General features: G+C 55.4%; 6 protein-coding genes across 6 annotated transcripts; 3 read left to right on the forward strand and 3 right to left on the reverse strand.

The window, feature by feature from the left end:
- Positions 1–410: 410 nt before the first annotated feature.
- On the forward strand, positions 411–1143 carry ERG1_2 (Squalene epoxidase; the record flags this gene model as incomplete). Its single annotated transcript, XM_028643162.1, has 2 exons — positions 411–717; positions 773–1143. 2 exons carry the CDS (start codon positions 411–413, stop codon positions 1141–1143), a joined length of 678 nt encoding a protein of 225 aa, XP_028493141.1.
- Positions 1144–1584: 441 nt separating this feature from the next.
- Positions 1585–3188, reverse strand: D7B24_009085 (uncharacterized protein; the record flags this gene model as incomplete). The annotated part of the gene is made up of 2 exons (XM_028643163.1): positions 1585–3041; positions 3128–3188. The coding sequence occupies 2 exons, from the start codon at positions 3186–3188 to the stop codon at positions 1585–1587; spliced, it is 1518 nt and encodes a 505-aa protein (XP_028493142.1).
- Positions 3189–3738: 550 nt separating this feature from the next.
- On the forward strand, positions 3739–6076 carry D7B24_009086 (uncharacterized protein; the record flags this gene model as incomplete). The annotated part of the gene is made up of 4 exons (XM_028643164.1): positions 3739–3991; positions 4055–4377; positions 4434–5776; positions 5965–6076. 4 exons carry the CDS (start codon positions 3739–3741, stop codon positions 6074–6076), a joined length of 2031 nt encoding a protein of 676 aa, XP_028493143.1.
- Positions 6077–7022: 946 nt separating this feature from the next.
- D7B24_009087 (uncharacterized protein) lies at positions 7023–9720 on the reverse strand (the record flags this gene model as incomplete). Its single annotated transcript, XM_028643165.1, has 7 exons — positions 7023–7308; positions 7358–8413; positions 8552–8796; positions 8859–8956; positions 9012–9346; positions 9577–9624; positions 9689–9720. 7 exons carry the CDS (start codon positions 9718–9720, stop codon positions 7023–7025), a joined length of 2100 nt encoding a protein of 699 aa, XP_028493144.1.
- Positions 9721–11300: 1580 nt separating this feature from the next.
- On the forward strand, positions 11301–12518 carry D7B24_009088 (uncharacterized protein; the record flags this gene model as incomplete). The annotated part of the gene is made up of 4 exons (XM_028643166.1): positions 11301–11465; positions 11520–11633; positions 11682–11698; positions 11762–12518. 4 exons carry the CDS (start codon positions 11301–11303, stop codon positions 12516–12518), a joined length of 1053 nt encoding a protein of 350 aa, XP_028493145.1.
- Positions 12519–14650: 2132 nt separating this feature from the next.
- Positions 14651–15930, reverse strand: D7B24_009089 (uncharacterized protein; the record flags this gene model as incomplete). Its single annotated transcript, XM_028643167.1, has 4 exons — positions 14651–14737; positions 14831–14860; positions 14948–15529; positions 15580–15930. The coding sequence occupies 4 exons, from the start codon at positions 15928–15930 to the stop codon at positions 14651–14653; spliced, it is 1050 nt and encodes a 349-aa protein (XP_028493146.1).
- Between the last annotated feature and the right edge of the window lie 417 nt (positions 15931–16347).

Below are 16347 nucleotides of genomic sequence, written 5' to 3' on the forward strand. Positions count from 1 at the left end.
TGAGTGAGTGGGAAATTTTGGTCTCGGTCGCGACAAGCAGCAATCGCTTTCCGCGGATCGCGTTAGTGCGTCAATAGGCCTGTGGTGCAGCTGGCGACCCACCACGGGCACTGCAAAGATCTCATCTGACAGGCGCTTTCGGGACTTTGAGCCACTCCGTCTCGATTCTCAGGCCATCGGGAAGAGACGTCCCCGGCGGTGACAACAGGCAGAATCTGTTGTTAGGGGTCCAGCGAAAAAACACCCCCACAACGCTTGTTGTGGACGACTGCTCGCTCGACTCTGCAAGTTCATAAGGGTTGCCGACACCTCTCCATCGAGCCCGCGATTCCATCTCAAGCCAATTGTGCTCCCACACTCCTTCACCTTTCACTCCCTGTGATATTCTTGTCCGCCTCATCCGCGCAAACATGTCTCCGCCGCGCAATAACAGCCTTGGCGGCTGGTTCTTCTTCCTGGCCACCCTTCTCGGTATCTTGACCCCTATCTACGTCGTCCTCGAGAAGAACCTGGAGAGCTTCTATGTCTTCGACCTCGACCACCTCCACGACCTTCAACTCCGCGCCATTGCCGAGCATGGCAACAACACGGCCGACATTGTCAACTACATCGTCGCCGAGCTGAACGAGAAGCACCCCGACGTCGTGAACCTGCACGAGGAGTGGGTGTTTAACAACGCCGGCGGTGCCATGGGTGCCATGTACATCATCCACGCCAGTAAGCTCAGCCTACCTTCTACCCTATCTGTGACTCCAACTGACGTGATTACCAGGCATCACCGAGTACCTCATCATCTTCGGTACCGCCATTGGCACTGAGGGTCACACCGGCCGCCACACTTCCAACGACTACTTCCACATCCTCACTGGCACCCAGCTCGCCTACGCCCCCGGACCTGGCGTCTACACCCCTGAGGTCTACACCCCTGGCACCGTTCACCACCTCATCCGCGGCACCGTCAAGCAGTACAGCATGCCCGAGGGCTGTTTCGCCCTCGAGTATGCCCGCGGCTGGATCCCTCCCATGCTGCTGTTCGGATACGCCGACGGCTTCACGAGCACCGTTGACTTCCCCACGCTGTACCACACCACGCGCATCACGGCCAGGGAGATGATTGGCAATCTCCTGAAGGGCAAGTTCTAGGCTTCGTCCTGGTCTGGCACGCAGGACACGCATAATGTGTAAGATATGTAAACCTGTAGAGATCTGATATAATGTTGTAATGCAGTCTTATGCCATCTTTGAGAGGACAATAGCCCCTTGAATGGCAGATGGAGTTTTCATGACGATATCCGCACCCTCGCTAAAAAAAAGTGCACTGTTTGCGTCATGTGACATGGTGTTTAATCAGATGAAACGAGTCTGCCAGGCAGACAATCTGTTCTGTAATTGGTATCATTGAGGCCGGTAGGCCCATGGAAAGCAATCCTGGACCTCAGCCATGTGATCTCATCTAAACGCTCCTGAAAATATCACCGAGACATCCCGTCTGGATGCCTCAATCGGGAAGAACCCCCTACTGACCGATTTCGGTAGTTGGCCTCGGCCTGTCCAACGAAGAGTCATGCTGCGAATTTACACGTGTTAGTCCTTGATGCCATCCCACTCCGACTCGTCGTCCTGGACAGTCTCGTTCACCTTTTGTGGCGATTCGGCCTGGGCCTCTGCCGCCTTGGGGCTCGCCGGCGCGGCTTTGACCACCGGCGCCTCATCCCCGGAGCTGGAGTTCTTCCTGCGCTTCTCCGGTTTGGCCCCCTCGGGCTGCTCCTCTTGCTGCCTCTTCTTCGAGGACTCGCCGCTGTGCTGCTGCACGCGCGGCTTGATCTGGTTGCGGTCATTGCGGAACGCGTCCTGCTTCTGAGGGGGGTCGGGGTGCTTCTCCTTCCAGTCGGCGAGCAGCTCCCTGACCTGCGGCGCCCAGACGGCCTCGCCCTTGGCCAGGTCGTCGTACTCGAGGCAGTTCTGCTTGAGCGCAAAGTCGCCCTGCCTGTCGCGGCTCAGCTCGGCCATCATGGCGGCGGAGCCGACCTTGGTGCCGAGGTCGTGGCAGAAGCTGCGAACGTAGAAGCCCGAGGTGACGGTCATGCGGATGCGCGCGGCGGGGGGTCCCTTGTCGGACCAGGGGGCGGTCGTCGTCGGCGGCGGGACGAGGTTGGCGCCCTTTCCTGTGTGGTGTTGGGGCGCCGCGGGGAGCTGGCCCAACGCGCCGGACATTAGCGCTTGGTGCTTAGCAGAAGACGACGACGACGACTTGCGCCGCTTGTGTGGTGGCTTGTCCCTTACGAGCTCGTCCTGTCTCTCCTCAAACTTCTTCTTCTGGTCCTCGTGCTTGTTGACGGCGGCCTCGTCTGCGGCCTCCTCCTCGGGCGTTAGCTTGCGCGCGTTGCCCTGTTGCTTCTCCACGCGCCAGACCTGCTCGGCGAGGTTCTTCTCGGCGGCCTCGGCCTCCTCGGTCGGCCAGTGGTGCTGGTGGGTGCCGGGCTCGAACCACTCGAGAAGCTCGAGCTCCTTGACCTCGACGTCGCGCCCGATGATCTCGCGGGGGATGGGCTTGCCCTCGCGGGCGTACTCGTAGAGGGGCTTGCCCTCCATCTTCAGGGCCGAGTACAGGGGCGGAATCTGCTCGAACTTGCCGCGGAAGCTGTCCATCTCCTTCTCGACCATCTCCCTCGTAATGTGGTCATAGGGCCTCCGGGTCAGTATCCTGCCAGTGCGGTCGTAGCTGTCTGTGCCGGCGCCAAATACGACGACAGTCTCGTACGTCTTGGTGCAGTCGAGAAAACCCTGCAGGGACTTTGTTCCCGAGCCGACACCCAGGATGAGGACGCCCGTCGCGAGGGGATCGAGGGTTCCTCCGTGGCCCATCTTGACGCGCGCGCCCTTCTTGTTGATACCGCGGCGCTTGAACTGCGAGCCCGACTCATTGAGACGCTTGCTGATCTCCTGCTGCACGAGGGGTGCGAAAAGGGTCGAGGGGTTGAAGTGCTGCTGGCAGTCACGGATCACCTGGGCAGAGCTCATGCCCAGAGGTTTGTTGATGGCTGCATCGTGGCACAGGTCAACGGAAAGGTCTTGGGGTGCATTTTCCTCGCAGAGGCGACGGGGGAGAGGACGTGGCGTAACGTACCGAAGACGCCTTCGAGAACGGTGTCTTTCGCCATCTTCCACAGACGTGCCGTCACTCGCATACGCTCACTATTTCGTTCAAGAAAGCAGACAGGCGATTGGTGCGAGAAAAAACACCAACTACGTGATTGAATTGATCACAACGATTGGAAATGGGAAGAGAGCGGGGGGGGGAGGATTTGGAAGCGAAAGGCTGGGGAGAAGTCGCAGCAATGGGACCTTCCTACCTGCACTTCGTTCCTACCCAGATGCAGCAGCGCATTGGATTTTTTTCTGGAGGGGCCGTTTCGCTATCTTATCAAGCTTTTGCGCTCCAAATGCCTACGCACGGGCTCTCGAAGCCAGACCCACCATTAAAGAGGATCGCGTCGGGGCGCGTGTGCCGTGATCCCTACCTCGACCCCTCTAGCGTCCACTTCATGGATGGTGGGTGACCTGCTTCCCCAGGCCGGGTAGTCCACAAGGATTCTACGTTCCATACCAAATCGTATCGCTGCCAACTACCCTTTTCCCAGAACATCCACCTTGCCTCTACACAGTACTGCCCTGCCTGGATCATCACCTATATCAATGTCCTAAATCACATCAACCGACGACCCGCACAGCAGCAACATGGGGAGGAAGCGCCGATCGTCCAACTCCACCGTCGCAACGGTGGACGAAGACACCATCACCTACGCCAAAGAGACGAGCGTGCTGAAGCTTGCGGTCCTCGACGAGAACAGCGAAGAAGAAACCTACGTTCTGGAGGATGTCACAGTCTACGGCAAGGATGGCCAAATGGCCAATCTCCTGTCTGTCTACTTTGATGGGCCTGTAGTCGTCCGCGGCTTCATCAAGGCTGACGAGGGCCAGCAGAACATGTGTATGACTGCTTCACCCCCCACTAATAAGAACTTGCAGAGATGTCTGACATGCCGCTTGACAGTTCGAAAACGCACCACAAAGTCGGCATACATCGAGATTGCAGACTGCGTACGATATTCCGTCGGCATTGCCGAGGGCGAGGAAAAGAGCCCATGCGTCTGGGCGGGCGGCAAGTGCGGCTGGTTCGAGATCAGGCCTCCTTCCATCGACTACACTCCAATCTACAACAAGATGGCGCAGGCTGTGTCGCTCTATTACAACATGCTCGAGGTCCATGATGCGCACAGAGAAGCCGTCAAGCTCAAGAAGGGCAAGAGAAAAGGGAAACGGCCGAGCAACGAAGAGGTGTTCAAGAGCTTGGATGTCGACACTATGTTCTTCCAGGTAAGCGCGCCTTTCACGTTCTCTCGCATCAACCGCTAACATGCGACGAAAACAAGTACGCCGTTATTGCTGGCGACGGCGCCCTGTATCACGAGGTCATTGACGCCTGTGACGAGCATGCCTCGTTTCTCATCTCCCATTGCTATGAAGAGGAGGACTTTGACTGGACCCACACCACCTTCTTTGTATGGCTGACGCAGAGGCATAAGGAGCTGACTGCCAAGGTCGAGGAGATTGAGAAGAAGAAGAAAATGGGCATAATCCTACCAGCAACGGAAGGTGTTGTAACGACACAGCAGACCAGCGCTGCCGATCCGCCAAGTCAGAAGGCGCTTTCGAGGACATCGCAGCGAAGGGCGACGCGGTCGACAAGTGCTGCCGATGAAGAAGTCGACACGCAGGATTTCGCCCCGCAACGTACCTCCCGCCGGTCAAAGTCAACAGAACAAGCTTCAGCCACTCCCGTTGCGGACGTCATGGATATCGACCCTCAACCTAAGACCCAGGAGAAACCCCTCGACGATCCTGTCGAAGCGGGTGGCATTGCCGAGGACGATACGCGCTCCCCTGGGCAGCGACTCGCTGACGCTTTTGAGTTCGTACGAAGCTATCACAATATCCCACCACAAAAAATGACCTTGGCGAGCATGAAATCGCAAGTCTACTACAAATACAAGATGAAGACTTATGAGGCACCAGCTGAAATTTTCTCGTACTACGCGAGCGAGTTGTTGCCCTTGCTTGACGAGCAAGTCTGGGGACCCTCTGCTCTGTACCGGGTCGTAAAGGAAGCAGCCGAGCGGCCACGCATCACTCCGACCCTGTTTGAGCCCGCTTTGATCAATGAGTACACTACACCGCGAGCTAAGAATCCGGCCGCAGGCACGGCGACTGAGCAGCACCGAAAACCCATTGGGAAATCTCCCAGCATGGGTCACAACATGGAGACGCCCCCGCGTAAAGTAGGTCGGCCGTCTGGCAAAATGTCTGGGCTTCGACCTTCTTTCAAACATGCGCTCTCTGATTATGATTCGGAGGACTCCCGAGCCGCAAAGGTGGCCAAGACAGCTCACATTGTTGATGACGAAGAGGACAATACTGAGTCGGATACCGAGGAAGACGAAGAGGAAGATCTCGCAGCCGATGGCCCGCCCCCTGTGAAGGTGGTCATCCGCACCGAAGCTCTCCTGGATACCACACCCAAGGGTCCCCATGGCACCTGGGTCTGCGATCAGGAAGACGATTGCGACTTTGTGGAGCGCAACCCAGGCGACAGTGACGGCCGCGAGAGGATACAGCAGCACATCAAGGACGCACACTACGAGGAGCAAGACGAGCACATGCTCAGCATCATGAACCTTGCTAAATTGGAAGGCGGAAAAGGCCACCTACCTGTTGAGTATGACGCCCCCTTCGACCCCATATACCACGTGTTACATCGTAACGGCCCAGTTGATCGCTTCGTACCCGCCACCCTGGTCTGGCGCAAACGATGACGATGCTCAGCTGGTACCCCTTTTCACGTTCCAAATCACAATTTTATTTCACATGTCATGATTCGATAGTTCTAACAAATATCTGCCTTAGTCGCCTCTTAGAGAAAATCCGCGCCATGGGCGAGAAGACATCCAAGAACCAGCAAAAAACGATCAACGGGCAAACCGTCCCCCAACCAATCAAGCGCCGCTTGCTCATCTAAATCACAGTCCGCGCTGTGCTTCGCGAACAGTTTGCTTAGCCATTCAGTTTGCTGTCCGCCTCGCTGCATCAAAGCCAAGGAGGGATGTGGGGCTCTACGATTTGACGAAACACCTGTAGTTTACTTTGGCGTTTGGGGTATGCTGGGACTTTCGATGACATGAACTTTGCGAATACGGTTACCTAGCAAACTTGGAGAATGCTGGCTGACACAAGGAAGGACACATGTTTCTTCGGCGAGGAAGAGATCGGTCTCAAACGACCTCAGCAGGGCACGAACCAAGGCCGGGCGGATCCTCGACGACCTATGATGCTATGTGTAGGAAAGGAAATTGCCCTGCCCACCCTGTCGTCATGCGCCGAGTGAAATCTGGTGCTGCGTACGTGTAGTTGTCATCCACGCCAAGCCTCGTCGGCACCCTCGTAGGAAGTCCATGTATGTTACATTGTGATTAGTGGACATTCACAGACCCTTCGGGTCCATCGAAGCACATGGTATACATCGTTGGAAGTGCTGCTTGGAATATCGAGTAGTTTTGTTCATATTGTTTGCCAGTTGCCTGCCGGGCCCAGGATCCTGAGCCTACTGTATGATACTCGAAACCAGATGGGAGGGGAGAGCTGGCACCCAGCTCGGGGTGCCTCTCAGCCACCCGCCCTTCTAGGCCCGGCGCAGGCCCGGCCACTTCAACATCTAGTCACACTGACGAGGCCCTCGTCCCACCCATAGATGAAGTACAGGCATTTGGTACCAGTTCTTCCGCCCTCAGTGCCTCGCCAGTCCGCGCCATCGGCTTGAGCTCGGCGCGTATCGACCATGAATATGGCCGCGCCTCGGAAGCTCCGAGCAACGTTTGGCGGAGAAACTCCCATCTGAAGCGTCACCAAAGCTATGCCTGCCGTGTACTGAGGTGCCTTCTATGCTCCAGCACTGCACTCAACCATGCTTAGGCCCGTCTCGCGTCCCGATAGTCTCGGGCTGCCCTCCAAGACGCCTTATCGTCGGCTGAAAGCTCTGTGCTCAGCGTTTCCACACCGGCGCCAATGGCGTCAAAGAACGCTAGGCTCATTTCAAGGTCCTCTGCGAAGTTGATCGCATTCGGCACAAAGTTGGCCGGGAAGGCGCTCAGCCTCGCTTGCCGCACCTCTGGAGTGTCAGAAGTAGAGACCTCGGTCAAGAAGGTCTTGACAGCAATGCCCAACGCGACATCAGGGCTGTGAAGGAAGGGAAGTCTAGAAAATATGAGTACGGTTCAAACATTCAATCGCATGTTTCACTTACCTCTGCTTCAATGATAGGTAATCATCTCTGTCCCTCTTGGACTGAGCGTGCAGGAACATTGAGGCAACGATAGCTTCGATGAGGTCTCGGTCTGCTTCTCGAACAGTCGTGGATAGTGAACGGAAGTACAGCAGGGGCTTGCTGAGTGGTCCTGTGTATCCATTGGCTTCGTGTCGCAGCTTCAGTAGAGAAGCGCAGCGACCGATGAGTAGGCTGCTGCCCTCTTCCGCATCGGCGCCATTCTGCGAGTTTCCATTGGCTTCTCCGTAGCCAGTGTGCGCATGCAAAACGCCAAGCCGGATCAACTCAAAGGCCATCAGAACAGCCTCGTAGCCCTCCAAGCCACCAGGTCGGCTTTGACTCGTCCAGGTCTTGAGACTCATAATCGCCACGGCCAGTGCGTTTCCCCAACCTGTTAAGCCATGGGCGTTATCGACATAGCCCCTAAGCTGCAGAAAGCGCCAAATAGCGAGCGAGGTGATCTCATCAGCCGAGTTGATGCCTTTAATGCGTTTCTCTTTGGGGAAGGTCTCCTTGGCAAAGTCAGGGAAGAGCAGTGAAAGCACTTCAAATGAAATGGATCCTGGCTTCGCGTCCGTAACCTCACTCTTCTTGAAACTACTTTCTTTAATGTCCCAAGTCGCGGCACGTCCTATCGGGTTAGGTTGGACGCCGGCGTGGTTGAGCTTTTGTGAGAGCTTGTCGTCGTACCAGACCTTCAACGAGACGTCTTGGCGTGAGATCCAGCGGTTCAGACGTGGCATCAACAGCGCAAGCGTCTGCTCCCGGATGGGAACAAGTTGGTTGGTAACCAGCTTCTTGTATTCTTCTGACACGGTGCCGTCGAGAGTTGGTGTAATGAAGATTTGGAGGTGAGTGATGCCGCTCAAGACACGGCCGCCGATCAAGCCCACGTTGAGATAGTGATAGAGCTCTGCCGGAAGCTGCAATCCCATATATTGCAAGTTGTCATTGGTGAGATGCTCGTAGTCGTTGACCTTCACTTCGCCCGACTCTGCAATGTAGACGAAATGAAGAACAGCCATCTTTGCGCGCCTGTACCTGTCCAGCCAGGTAGGGTCTTGCTGCTGCAGGACGTCACTGAAGGCAGAAGCAGACTGCGCTACAGATTTGTCGGCCGTACGGAGCATGTTCACAGCATCGTTAATTGTGTGAGGCTGGCGCCTTACGTACGACGTGTCCTGAAGCGGGGGATAGGTGGAGAGAAATGAGGTGCCGGTCATGAGAAGGGCGTCGGTGAACGTAGTGTCGCTGACATTGAGGGAGCGAATCAGACTCTTTTTGAAGATAGCCTTGACCTTCTTGTTCTCCCAGTCGAAAGAGCGAATGACGCCGTCGTTGATCGGGTACAGAAGCAGCTCTTGCGAGCCCATGACGCCGGCGCATTGGTCAGAGTCGATCATGTCCAGGTACGCAATCTGGCACACAAGTCAGAAGAGGGGAAACAAGCAGCAGCAGCAGTAGCAGCCTCTAAGCATACCTGAGCTGATGCATTGTACGGTGCAACTAGGAAGTGCAGCTTATTCTCCTGGAGAATGGACTGGAGCATAGGGTACAGAGTTTGAACTCGGAATGCACCTAGAGGACCTGGGTCAGCACCGTCGCTACCTCTCAGAAGACTGATATTTCATACCGCTATTGGCCCCGAATGCAGTCACAGCTTGCTCCGCCTCACCCTTCGCGTAGAGGTTCCAGGCTTCGTCCGTCTTCTTGTTGGCCGCTTTGCCACGCAGGGCAGCTACTTCATCCTGACCATGGAGAGTTTGCCCATCGAATATGAAGAACGGAGTGATCTTGTGGGCGTTCCATTGTTCTAGATCTTGGCGAATGTGGTAGTCGAGCCCAGTAAGCCCGCCTAGCGCGGACAAGAGAGGTTCGCGGGATGGAGGGGTATCGAGGCAGAGCTGCAAGTAGTAGGTCGCGTCGACGGCGATGGCACAGTCTTCGAGGTCAGATACGTTGGCGGTCCTGCACACGACAATTTAGTCACAGATCAAGAGCCTCGAGAGGGCTGGACTCACGTTGCCTGGCCGTTGATCCAGGCGTCTTCCACGAGAGCTAAAAAATCTAGCCGTCAGCCCCAGTTGTCCCATTGTTGTTGAGAGGGCAGTGATCGTTTTCAACAGAAAAACATCCATGCGGCCCGCTGGCGGAAGCTTGCGATGACCCTCATTAAAATGGCTCGGTATTGGTGTGACGTTGCATGCCAGCGCTGACCCTCAACAACCGCTTCGGTGGATGTGAGGCTCGAGAGTCCAAAGCCAACAATGATGCCATGTGCGCATGGCATCGACCTCTCTGCCTACATACTATTGCCCCCGGGTGGGTAGTGAGGAGGACATCGAGCGGAGATCTAGGACAGTTTGTGGGACGCATCGAGCTTTGCAAGCATGTGACGAGGCAGCTTGTCGAGAGGAGGGACGTAATCGGTGGTCGTGGGAGGGGCGCATCGAAAGACGGGGTGGCAGAGCTGGAAGAGGATCGCAAGGGCACAGGCACTCACAAGGCATCTTGATTCGGATTGCGCAAGCTTGGCGGAGCTCCCCAAGCTCGATTGGAAGAGATGACTCTTCGTAGAGCAGAGCTCAGCTGTGTCGCGAGACCTCGTTGGAGATCAACAAAGGGGGGGGGGGGGAGGAGGGCGCCGTGGTCAAGGAAAACGGCAGCTCAGAAGACACCCAAAAGAAGGTCTGAGCTTGTCATGAACAGAGACGGCCGACCGCTGGGCCAATGACGCCAGAAGAAGAAGGTCGTCCTTCGAAATAGAGGAGGATGAGTCGGCGACGAGGCGACGAGGGTCGGAGCGAGGTAGGTATTCGGAGAGAAGAAGTTTGGGGCTTGGGCAGACCTTCTGTCCGGTGAGGTCCAATCCAGTTCGTTCCTTCCTGCCAGCTAGGTTGGTACTCAGGTACTTCGGTCCTCAGGTACCTCTCTCTGCCCACTGTCTGGTCGTGCCTGTTATGCCTGGAACACAGGTGCGTGTCACCGTGCGAGTACCGGAGGTAGGGCGCTTGACGGGGGAGGGAAACCCTTGAATTTCGGGGCGCTAACCGATTGACTGTTAGGGGAAGGAAGTGCCCGGCGGGTGTTTTAGACTGGGGGGTCCGCGCCAGCCGTGGCCTGTGGCGGTGCCTGGTGTGTCATTGGGTTGGGGGGGATTGCCCGCGGCTGAGATCTGGCCAGAGGCGGCGACGGCCAAAGTACCGACGACACAGCTCATGTGGCCCGTGCGATTTTGTTTCCTGCCCCAGTCATCTTGAATAGAGGTCACTTTGGGGGTGTTCACGGGTTCAATGCGGTAGCACGGATGGGGGGTTCAACTTGACTCCCGTTCGTCACCGAGGATGGGCTGAACAGGGGCTGAACAGAGGGAACAAGGAATACCGTGCTGGTCATCATGTACTGTAAGGTGCAGGCCCAGGCACTCAACCCGGGCACGTTATGTTGCACATCAACAGGCATGGAGGCCGATGTGCAGAAGCTTGATCCACACCAAGCACTGCATTGCAGGGACGGGCCGGGGAGCCAACGAGTCGTGTGCTGTCTATCACAAAAAAAAACAGCTTGCGACGAGAAACCTAACAGCGACATCATGAGCACTGTCTGATCTTGATTGGAGACTACCCATACCCACAGCTGCATACGTCTTGACGAATTCGCATAGCTATTCAAGCATCTCGCTAGGTTCACTCGATCGTATATCAAGGTCCCATCCAGGACCCGGTCATGTCGAGATCTGGTTGGTGCCCCAAGTGACACATTCTCGTCACAACCGGACCCCTCCTTGACATCCCACCTTGGCTTATCGCGATAAGGCTACCTTAGTCAATTGACTGCCCACCTCCCCCCTCGGCTGGTTTCTTCATGAGGGAGTCATACATACATCTTGCGCATCCCAAACCCCGGCAGACCGATCATCAAAATGGCCCCAAACGCAAACATACCCATCATTGACGTCTCAAAGGCCGTTGACGAGGCGGGAGTGGCCCGCCAAGTCGTCGATGCAGCTGCCGAGCATGGCTTCATCTATATCAAGAACACTGGTGATTTTATAGGCTTGTCTGATATTGACGGTGCTTTCGATCTTGTAGGTGCGCTCGCCCTTGACGACGAAACCCTCACTGACCAGCCAACGATCTAGTCACGCAAGCTTTTCAAGGCTCCTATCGACGAAAAGGCCGCCTGTTCTATCCAGACCAACAACCGTGGCTGGTCGGGTATGCATTCGGAAACTCTTGACCCCAAGACGCAAAAGGTAAGATGCTTTCTACCAGTCAAGACTTTTCATATTAACATGTTCCAGGTCGGAGACTACAAGGAGTAAGTCATGAACACAAAACAAGTCATGTGGACACAAGGCCCCCTAAAAGGAACCCTCGCCAGAGCTTTCAACTTCGGAGAGTTTGCCGATGGCAAAGCCCAGCAGCCCCTGCCCGCCACCATTCAGCCAGACGAGCCCCAAGTCAATGGCTTCCGCGAACAGTGCCACTCGCTCTGCCTCCGCCTTCTCTACCTTCTCGGCCTTGGTCTCGATGTCTCGCCCCCCGACTTCTTCTCCAGCGCCCACCTTCCCTCCCGTGGTCCCTCCGGCACCATCCTTCGCCTCCTGTACTACCCAGCCACTTCCGCCTCCAACGCCGCCCCCGACGCAGTTCGCGCGGGCGCCCACTCGGACTACGGTTCCATCACCCTGCTCTTCCGTCTCGAGGGTCAGGCCGGCCTCGAGATCCTCACGCGCGAGAACGCCTGGGCTCCCGTCCCCGTTCGGCCCCCCGGTACCGAGGACGACGCCCTCCCACCCATCCTCGTCAACATTGGCGATCTGCTGAGCTACTGGACAAACGGATTGTTCCGGAGCACCGTCCATCGCGTCGTCTTTTCTGGTGACGCTGCGCCCGTGGAAGGCGAGTCCGACACGGGGCCGAGGTATTCCATTGCCTTCTTCTGCCACCCTGTAGGTGCGACGGCATTGGAGCCAGTGCCCAGTGACCGAGTGAAGAATTTCAAGCCCGAAGCTGGAACTCCGAACGCAAACCCATATGCCGAGAGAAAAGTGGTGACGGCCGATGAACACCTGCACATGCGACTGAAGGAAAGCTACAAGGACCTGTATAAGGAGGAGGAGCAGGCCAAGGCATAAACATGTCAAGGCATAGAGTCGATATTCAGTATCCGGAGTCTTTGCTCAAACATCATGTTTTACGTCTAAAATGCCCACGTTCTGCCTCCAGCAACCCATGAGCGTTTCGCAGAATCAATTACCGAGGGACGTCTATACCAACCCCACCCACCATTTCTTCCATGGGTTAGACTTTGCTGGTGCCGGCGATGAACCCCTGGATGACTTCTCATGTTGGTCAATGTCTTCCAGCACCCGCCAGTCGTACATCTCGACCGACTCGCGTTCGCCATCAGGCAGTCGTAAGTTCAGTGCTTGAATCTGCTTCACAATGTGGCGAGTGGCTTCCACACGCCTTCGCTCGACAAAGCAAATCTTCCTGCGCCGGCGAGGCGGTGATATCAACCCACGCACTGCACCGTCTCGTGCGTGTCTCAACTCGCTCTGGCGCCAGTCTTCAGGATCGGTCACCCATGACTTGATACCGTGCGCCGGTAGTATACTCTCGGTGACAAGGAGTTGGTTTGCAATACAGGGAGCCAAGAGAATTTCACGATTCCTCATCTTGCAACGGTGGCCTGCGATCTGACATGAACCATCTGTGGCGGAAGGGTTGTAGAGCGCCGCCGCCCTCATCGATGGAGTTGAAGACACAAGGGTCCGAGATGAAGCAATCTCCCTGCTAGTCATGACGGGGAATGACGATGGTGCGGTGTAGCTGCTCCTAGCAGATTGCTTCTGTTTGGTCGTGCTGTCGAGGGAAAATGACTGAGATGGTGTGAGACTAACTGGCGACACGTTGTTGCAAACGTTTGAGAGTGGTTGTCGTGTTAACGAATTGCGTTGAGATGATTCCGCACGAGTCCTTGACCAATGCAAGTGTCCAGAAATTGCAGGGGCTGACAATGTGTTGCACCTCGGTCGCTTGTTTTCTGCTCGATTCACACAATCCTCAATGCTGCCTCTCTTGAGGCCCTCGTCTTCCTGGATTTGATGCCGTAGACTTGACCCTTGAGTGGAGCATGGCTGCGTGTTGGGATGGTGGGGTTCCGCCAGTTCTGATGAAGCCGGAATTGTGAAGAGCGCAATCTCTGGGGCACGGCATAGCTTTGTAGGGGTATCGTCAGGAGACGCAATGCTCGAGAGTTGAGATGTTCTAGACCGTCGTCTGGGGGAAGGTGTTAACAAAGATGATACCGTCGACTGAGTCAAGGCGTCGACTGCAGCACCTCGAGGATCGGCGTCCTCCAGTAGGCTAATCCAATGGAGCAGCTCCTGACTATCCTCCATGATGGGTATATTCCTGGCCTCCTCTGCAGCAGCCTGCAGCTCAATGAAAGTCATTGTTTCCATGAACGTTCGGTCGAAGTGCACTTTCGAAACTTGTGGGAAACGGGGTATCCAGAACCCCGTGTTCCCAGGTTTGTCAAAAGAGAAGCATCGTATGTCAAAGACAAGGGGCTCTCGGAAAACGACCGTTGGGCGTTTATCGCTAGTTATTCGAGGAGGGATCTGCAATTCCAAGCAGACATTCTCGAGGAAGGGAATCTCGAGCGTGTTACCATGGATGAGAATAGTCTTCATCATTGTGGTATTTACCTCAACGGTATCAATCACCATGAATTTAGGTTTGGTTTGGTGCCGTTGAACGTCCCCCTTGTTGATGAGACAACCGTAGTAAAAGTGTGTCCACTTCAGGCCTGGAATATTATACTCTTTTGCCTTCACAGGGTCGTATCGAGCCCCGATCACGGCAAAGTCTCCCACGTCGCCAAAATTTCCGATATACTCCTTCTTCAACTTGATCGGACAACCGGCAAACGACCGCTTATCCTTGCTGAAGTCAAAGTATGGATCATCTGGCTTCAGTACCAGGCCCTCCTCCCGATGAGTAATGGATTCTGCGAAGGCTCGTCGGAGATCTGAAGCACCTTGACGTAGGCTTAGATCAATCACCTGTCTATGGACCAACTCAGCATGTCCGGTGCGACACATAATTAGGTCTCTGAGTCGGTTGAATCTGTCTGTTTGACGGGTTCCCAGTAGAGACTCGTTATCGATGAGCAACACATCAAAGTAGACTATCATCAGATGCTCGTGCGGGTCCGACCTAGTCGGTCAGCAACTAGAATGTATGTTGCTGGAACAACAACTTACGGAGAGTCTTTTTGAGTGCCTAAAGGAACGCCTGACCTCAAGACATATTTGCGTATTTTGTGAAAAGGGAGTATCCGACCCTCCTGTTTGCCGTTAGTAGATGTGAGTTTTGTGAGTTTTGCCAGCCATTTTGTTTACTCTTTCATTGTAGACCAACAATTCTCCCTCCAACACACATCCTTGAGAAATCTTCGGCTTGCTACCGCCTATACCCAAAGAGTCACGAATAGCCCTTCGCACCAGTCAACACCTGAGAGCTAGCAGAGGCTGAAAACTCACTTGTGAATGCCTACTCGGTCTTGTGTGCTATCCTTGCCGCTTTTGGAAAAGATCTGAACGCTTCGGGATCCCTTGCTCAGATCGACGTGCACTTGGCAGTACTCGCCGTCCATCTTCTTCTCACAGCTGATTCGCTTGGGATGGACGCCGATGCAGTGTTTGATGCTCCTGCCCTTCAACCAGGTTTGTCGACCGACCTTGGTCCCGAGAATTGGTTTGATGACGTGAACCAAGTTCTGTGTACCGATACCGAGCGGGTTTGATGCCCTCAGTTCTCGCAAGGATGTGAGAGCAACTTCAAAGCTTTCTTGCACCCTGGCGATGAAGGGAAGACGGGCATCATAGGATCCAAAGACAATGTTGGGGTCGAGGGCGGTGAGGTGGGTTTGCTTCAGAATGATACGAGTCAACCACTTGGCCTCTCGAGCATCCACTTGGCGGTAAAGCTCGCCGAGTGTCTCTTTGTTCTCACAACCTGTGTTCCAGTAGGATTGGCGGACAGTATGAGAGCTGAACCTGCAGTTCGCAGCAAGCGTGTTGAGCAAAGCATCAATCTCCTCCACCATGACCTGGTCTAGTTTACTGACGGCGTTGGGCTACAATTCATTAGAACGAGTGATGGATATGGGCGGCTGGAGAGCCTTACAGTCTCCGTGAGAATACCTGCTACGCAATCGGCCAAGTCCTCGCCACTCCCGGGGTTCTCATAGCGACGCAGATGGGCAAACCGGGAGATTCCAAGGCAGAGGGCTCGACCAACGATTCTCTGGAGCGATGGAGCTTGAATTCCATACACGCGATCGGTTCGAGTATCGGGCAGCAACGTTGAAAAAAGGGCTGCCGCAGTGGCAGGGGTCTGGTTGATGGCATGCCGATGTTTGGCGAACCAGGAAGCGATAATTCTACGAGCGACATTTCCGTCGGCAGACTGCTGCTGCTGCTGCTGCTGCTGTAGCTGATCTAGAAGATCACATACATGAGCGAAAGAGAAGGGCATCGTATTCGCCCACCATGATGGTCTCGAAATAAGGGTTGCTTGATGATCGAGAAGCGGCGAGTAACATGACGGTCAGAGAGGTGAGTACGAGGACGCACCGCAGGCTTTCATTCCAGGTTACCACGAGCTGATGCCTGGCTGTCTTTGTCTGTGCCTCCCTAGACTCTTGCCGTGTGGGCCATGAGGCATTCATCATGAGGGCAAGTGAGGGGCAGCAGGGCTGGTCAACGTGGTGCACGTGAGATTCAAAGTCTGTCCCGCTTTCCAGGCGCGTCAAGTGAATCGAGCGCCGCGTCACAGCACAATCGCATTGTGCACAACAGGAATGCACAGGCGCGACCACGACATGTAGTCACGTGGTGATTGGGGGGGGGTGTCATTGGCGTGGGATCCAGCTACGGAGAAAAAAGGCAGCAG

The sequence above is a fragment of the Verticillium nonalfalfae genome (genome assembly GCF_003724135.2).
Source record: "Verticillium nonalfalfae strain VnAa140/NRRL 66861 chromosome Unknown scaffold_88, whole genome shotgun sequence".
NCBI lineage: Eukaryota > Fungi > Ascomycota > Sordariomycetes > Glomerellales > Plectosphaerellaceae > Verticillium > Verticillium nonalfalfae.